Here is a 6788-nt window from a genome sequence, read left to right as displayed (position 1 = left end):
ATTCCTACTGCCATATCCCAAAACTCATCAAACTGGCCTGCACCGACATCTACCTGGTCATCTTTATTCTCCTGGTCATGTAGTACACCACCATCTTAGTTAAGATAAAGACACAGGTCATAGAAGGGAAGCCAAGGATCGGTCCGTGTGAGGATCCCACATTCCAGTTCCGTGTTCACAATTCCTACCCTGCATTTACATCTATGCTTGGCCCTTCTGGAAATTACCTCTGGCTAAATTGGCTTCAGTCATTAACACTGTAATCACCCTAATACTGAGCCCCATGATCCACAGACTGAGAAATGCTGAGATGAAAATGAGAATCAGGAAATTGAGGAACATAATTCTGTTTTCAGGGAAAAAACAATAACATCATAATTTAGCTGTGAATTATCTTTTTTTTTTTTTTGGTAATTTTTATTCCTTATGAAGTTTCCATCAGAGTATTAACACATTTCATTCATAATCCATTTATTACATATTAAGAAATGTATTGGGGGTGAAACTCTGCTCATAATGTTTACGCTTCTGGAAATGATGTATTCTGCACTCTGCCCTGATATAGAAATCTCTGCCATTTTCTCTATTGGAGGGATTCCCTGTATTTTATTCCTTCATGCCTCTAATGCTAATGGATGTGTCCTCCAAACATGGGCTATCATAGATGTGGCTACTAGCAGTCATTTTGTGATCAATGGATTTTTCCCTAAATCAACATCCAGCTTTGGACTGTGACTTTGTGTTCCATGGGTGTCCAATCTTTAGTAATCTTCCTAAATCTATTTATTTTCCTCCAAAACATTGTCCGATTACTCTCCTATTATCTTAGGCCATTCTCAGCAAATATGGAGAAAGACCAGTATTCCTCCACACATTCTCTAGCCATTATGACTCCCTTTCTTATGTATTTTCCTGAGCTTAAGTGGAGTGAATTACGATTGATGAAGTATTTTGAGCTGCGGTGTTGAAGTTTGACAACATTGACATTGTCTGCTGACTTCATAATCAGACTGACTTTGCAGATGAACATTCATTCAGATATCCTCCAGAAGTCGTTCTTATCTTCCATAGAGCTCTTGGACAAAATATCTTAAAGGGGTTCAGGAGGGATGAGGAAATACAACTGCCCCCTCTCAGAGACATTAGACCCAACATGCCACCTAGAACTGACATGGAATCCAGAAGTACTGGTTACTTTTCTCCAGCTCTGACCCACAGAACAGCTTTTTATCTCAGAGCAAGGAATAGAACCCAGAAGTCCTGGCATTTCCTCCATTTGGAGGCTAGACAACGATCCAGTTCAGCCCCTGTGCCTCTTTGTGTCAAGCCCAATCAACTTGGTAAATTTCCAAAGCCTGTTCAGTTTGAGTGGCTAAAAAAAAACATAAACAAAATGAAAAACTCCAGGAACTTATTAATTATTCCCCTTGAGACTGAAATCTCAAATCTCCAAAGCAGCAACTCTCTTAATCTGGCTCAGTAAAGCTCAGGGGGCTTTCAGTGAGTCTTTGATCCTAGCACCAGTCTTGGTGCATGGATCAGATGGGATATAAGGGGAAGATTTCTGCGGCTGTCTACTCTTTGGAATCAGGTCCCCTTCCCCACCCAGTCAGGAAAACATGACCAGCTATGAGATGTGACTTCCCTGGACCATCTTCAATTGTTTGGAGGCAGCCGGCTCTGAGATCACCGGAACACAGGCTGAGGTCATGACTTTTGTTGTTCAAAATATGCAATGTAGAATTAGCGATTGGCATTGTTATTGCAGAGAGGAAGTGAGTGTTAGGGGCAGTTCAGAGATTGGCTTGGATTTTAGAAGAACCTAACTGAGTTAGGAAGAGAACAGTTCACTGAGCCTTTACCACCAAACTTTGTAACACTAGCTCTGTCTGACCAAGCATCTTCTATGGCAGCTGCTTTGTTCTGCTCTGATCTGAAAGGTTTTATCTTGGAAGCAAGGTGGAGCTAGGAAGCAAAAATTAGAAAAAGCCCAGGGAAATGCCGATAAAATCTGAGCAGGATTCCCTGTGTTTACCTCCCTTATTCCCCTTTGAAAATCCAGACTGAGAGAGGAAGTTTTAAAAGTTTTTGGTTGACCCTCAAGAAAAAAAAAAGAATCAAAATTAAAATTCAATCTGAATATAAAATTTGCAAAAACTAATTGTTTAGAAATTAATTGAAAATTGGGATTTAAACACTAATGGCATGAAAATGTTCATTTTCTTTCCTTTTTGAATTTAACCATGAAAAATTAGATATATTGACTATTTCATAGATGTGTTTTATTGGGAACATTTTTTAAAATCTGTTCCAGATATTTTCAAAAATGTTAATGGGAGCTCAGAATCCATAATCCCACAGCAGTTTTGAATATTTAAACAGGGATGCATAGACAGAAATCTTTTTGTGTTCACAGCTTTCAAATTCAGTTGTTTAAAATTATGCACCAGAATCCATAGGCATCTAAATACAGTGACTGGATTTATTTCAGATGCGGTGAGCACATGCAATTACTTCTAAAGACAATTAGAGTTAATTCCTTCTCTTCTTGTAACCAAGGGCACACACTGGGCACATGAATCCTCTAAATAAGTGGTTCTCCAGTTTTCCATTACAACTCTTCTTCAGTCTAAACGAGGAACTACGTGGGACCTCCTTGCCACATATGAATATGGGAAGGGCATTCTGGTTGTCATGAATGCCTGACAATTTTTTATGACCCCCACACTGAGAACCACTGGACTCTCAGAAGCTCTGCCTAAGAGCACTCCCTGCAACTCACGTTATTCCCAACCATGACCCTCTAGACCCCGTGGATGTGTGCAACATGAGGGCTGCAGGGAAATGAATAGAGAAAGTGGCTAGCCAAAGGCTTGATTTTGTGGGTAGGCTGCTCCTTTTCATGCCCAATGATCCCAAAACTCAGGATGACAACTGGTGTAGTTCGTAGGGTCTGCTGTAGCAGGGATGCCCTGCACGGAGGATGACTGAATTTAGGAAACTAAGATAATTATTAAACAAATGTCTGTTAAAAGGCATTAATATTGATTTAATACTACTAATTCAAGGAGGGAATAGTAAGAACTTCTTCATACTAATTATTACAGTTCCCTCTCTAGACATGTTTTGAAGCTAGTAAATGGAACAGCAGAACCTCAGCTCCACAGTGACAGAATTTGTCCTCTTGGGACTCACCCAGAATACTGACCTGCAGCGATGCCTCTTCGTCATCTTCTTCATAGTCTACCTGACAACCTGGTTGGGAAACTTCACCATCATCACCACTGTGATCACCAGCCACCGGCTCCACACCCCCATGTACTTCTTGCTGGCCAACTTGGCTTTCCTAGATGTCAGTGACTCATCAGTCAATGCTCCAAAATTGCTGTTGGGTCTCCTCTCCCAGCACAGAACCATCTCGTTCAATGAGTGCATCCTCCAAATGTTCTTATTCCACTTCATCGCCGGTGCTATGGTTTTTGTCCTTGTGATGTTGGCTGCTGATCGGTACATAGCCATCTATAAACCACTGCGGTACTTGACTATCATGAACCGTGTTGTGTGCATGGGGCTGGTGGCAGGGGCATGGTTGGGTGGATTGGCTCACTCTGCTGTTCAGATTGGATTGATCCTCCAGTTGCCTTTCTGTGGTCCAAATATCCTGGACAATTTCTACTGTGATGTCCCACAAGTCATCAAACTGGCCTGCACGGACACCTACTTGGTCGAGCTGCTGATGGTTTCCAATGGTGGGATGCTTGTCATAGTAATGTTCATCATCCTGCTCATTTCGTACACCATCATCTTTGTCAAGATAAAGAAACATGTTACAGATGGGAAGCGCAAAGCTCTGTCTACCTGTGGATCCCAGATCACAGTTGTGTGTTTACAGTTCATACCCTGCATCTTCATCTATGCTCGGCCATTCCGGAAATTGCCCATGGACAAGTTGGCTTCAATCATTTACACTGTAATCACCCCAATGCTGAACCCAATGATCTACACGCTGAGAAACGCTGAGATGAAAAAGGCAATTAGGAGACTGATGAGCAGAATTCTGTCCTCGGTGAAGAAACTATAAAGACAGAATGCATCTTGAATTATCCTTTTTCCCCCAATTATGTTATTATTGTCCTAAATGAACTTTCCATCAGAGTTTTTATAATACATATCTTTAATCCCTATTTTTGACATTTAAAAAAATCATGTTGGTCAACCTCTTAGCATGAAGTTTGTACTCATTGTGTTCAAATTCCAAACATGGAAATGATTCAATACATACTCTACTTGACCCCAATTCATAGAATCATAGAATCATAGAATATCAGGGTTGGAAGGGACCTCAGGAGGTCATCTAGTCCAACCCCCTGCTCAAAGCAGGACCAATCCCAACTAAATGAATTAATGGATCTTTCCCTTTTTCTCCATTAGAAGGTTTTCCCATACTTTATTTCCCTTTGCCATTAATGTTGGTGGATCTATCCTTCTCCAAACATGAACTATCAAATATCTTGTTACCAGAAATAATTGTGTTACCAGTGTGCCCTTCCCTCAGTGAGTAACCAACAATAATTCTGGGTTCTATAGGTGGCCTACCTTTAGTATTCTTGAGAAATCTGTTTAATTTGTCAAAAATATTGTCTAATTTCTGTACTATTATCTTAATGCAATCCCAGCATATATGCCTCCACACCTTTTCTAGCCATTATGTTTCCCTTTCTTATACATTTTCCTGAGCTTAAGTGGACTGATTTAGCATTGATGAAGTATTTTATAATACTTTTCCTGAATAGTTGCAAATATAGATATGTTTTTAGCTTCCTCTAGATGTTGTCCAGTCTTCCAAGTGATATCTGCTTTTAGATACTTTCCCCATTTTTTTCATAAATGTGCTCTTCTCTTCTAGATACATCAGTAAAAATAATACTCAGTATAATAGGTGGGGTCTCACATTTCATAGCTTCTGTCAGCTGAGCCCCTTGCACACATCAGGGGCTCCTTGCTTTCCTCCTTTCCCCCCACCAGCTCTCTGTGTGCCACCCTCTCATCCCCCTCTGTTTCATGGACTAAATAGCTACTTTGCACAAATGGTATGCAATGCATCAATGTTTAATTCATTTTAATTTTGCTAAATTGAAAATAATTTGTACCAATATGATTATTCATATTGAACAAGAAATAGTTCCCAGCCATTTCATATTCATGCAATGTTAAGTTAAGAAAATTGTAAGTTTTACATAACATGAAAATATATAAACGACCTTACGGGGTCAAACCAATGGTCCATCTAGTCCAGTATCCTGTCTTCTGACAGTGGCCGATGTCAGGTACTTCAAAGGGAATGAACAGAACAGGGAAATTATTGATTGATCCATCCCCTGTCATCCAGTTCCATCCACTGGCAGTCAGAGGCTTAGGGACACCCAAACCATTGAGTTGTATCCCTGACCATCTTAGCTAATAGTCATTGATGGATCTATCCTCCATGAACTTATCTGATTCTTTTTTTATATTTTAGGACTTCACAACATCCCCTGCAACTAATTCCACAAATTGACTGAGCGTTGTGTGAAGAAGTACTTCCTTTTTTGTTTTAAATGTGCTGTCTATTAATTTCATTGGGAGACCACTGGTTCTTGTGTTATGTGAAGGGGTAAATAACACTTCCTTATTCACTTTCTCCACACCTGTCACAATTTTATAGACCTCTATCATATCCCATTTAGTCATCTATTTTCCAAGATGAAAAGTCCCAGTCTTTTTAATCTATCCGCATATAGAAGCTGTTCTATTCCCTTAATCATTTTTGTTGCCCTTCTCTGTATGTTTTCCAATTCTTATACATCTTTTTTGAGATGGGGTGACAGAACTGCACACAGTTTTCAAGGTGTGGGCATACCATGGATTTATATAGTGTCTTTATGATATTTTCTGTCTTATTATCTATCCCTTTCCTAATGGTTCCTAAAATACTCTTTGGATTTTTTGGCTGCATCTGCACATTGAGATGTTTTCAGAGAACTATTCACAATAACTCTAAGGTCTCTTTCTTGAGTGGTAACACCTAATTTAAACCCCATCATTTTGTATGTTTATTTGGGTTTATGTCCAATGTGCATTACTTTGCATTTATTGACATTTCATTTCATTTGCCATTTTGTTGCCCAGTCACCCAGTTTTGTGAGATCCCTTTGTAACTTTTCACAATCTGCTTTGAACTTAACTATCTTGAGTAATTTTGTATCATCTTCAAATTTTGCCACCTCATTGTTTATCCATTTTTTCCAGATCATTTATGAGTAAGTTGAACAGCACTGGTCTCAATACAGATCGCTGGGGGACACCACTATTTACCTCTTTCCATTCTTAGAACTGACCATTTATTCCTACCCTTTGTTTTCAGTCTTTTAATCAATTACTGATTCATGAGAGGACTTTCTCTCTTATGCTATGACTGCTTATTTTGAATAGGAGCCTTTGATGAGGGACATTGTCAAAGGTTTTCTGAAAGGCCAGGTACACTGGATAACCGTTGTTCATATGTTTGTTGACCCCACCCCTCAAGGAATTCTAGCAGAAGAGGGAGTAGAGACAAGATCAACAGAATGGGCCAAATTTATCGCAGGAAGAAATCCAAAGATTTCCAATGAGAGGCATTAGGAAAGGGAACAAGGGGATTTGTGGCAGAATCTGGAACTATACAGTGTACTCCTGCACCAGGATGTGACCTGTGACTAGGATTTTCAGAACAGTTTAAGGAAATTATGTGCCCAACTCCAATCAACTAC

The 6788-nt window shown here is 39.7% G+C and overlaps 1 protein-coding gene across 1 annotated transcript; it reads left to right on the top strand.

Moving 5' to 3' along the window:
• Positions 1 to 3139: 3139 nt before the first annotated feature.
• Positions 3140 to 4081, top strand: LOC112111193 (olfactory receptor 4D9-like). Its single transcript, XM_024206510.2, has one exon. The coding sequence runs from the start codon at positions 3140 to 3142 to the stop codon at positions 4079 to 4081; it is 942 nt and encodes a 313-aa protein (XP_024062278.2).
• Positions 4082 to 6788: the final 2707 nt, after the last annotated feature.

Source organism: Terrapene carolina, unplaced genomic scaffold (assembly GCF_002925995.2).
Source record: "Terrapene carolina triunguis isolate 2854851 unplaced genomic scaffold, T_m_triunguis-2.0 Scaffold34147, whole genome shotgun sequence".
Classification (NCBI taxonomy): domain Eukaryota; kingdom Metazoa; phylum Chordata; order Testudines; family Emydidae; genus Terrapene; species Terrapene triunguis.
Note: the sequence above shows the minus strand (reverse complement) of the source record. Positions and strands in the feature narration are given on the sequence as shown.

Bases quoted from the DNA above. Each gene is read 5' to 3' on its own strand.
- LOC112111193 (XM_024206510.2), top strand. From the start codon at position 3,140: ATGGAACAGCAGAACCTCAGCTCCACAGTGACAGAATTTGTCCTCTTG.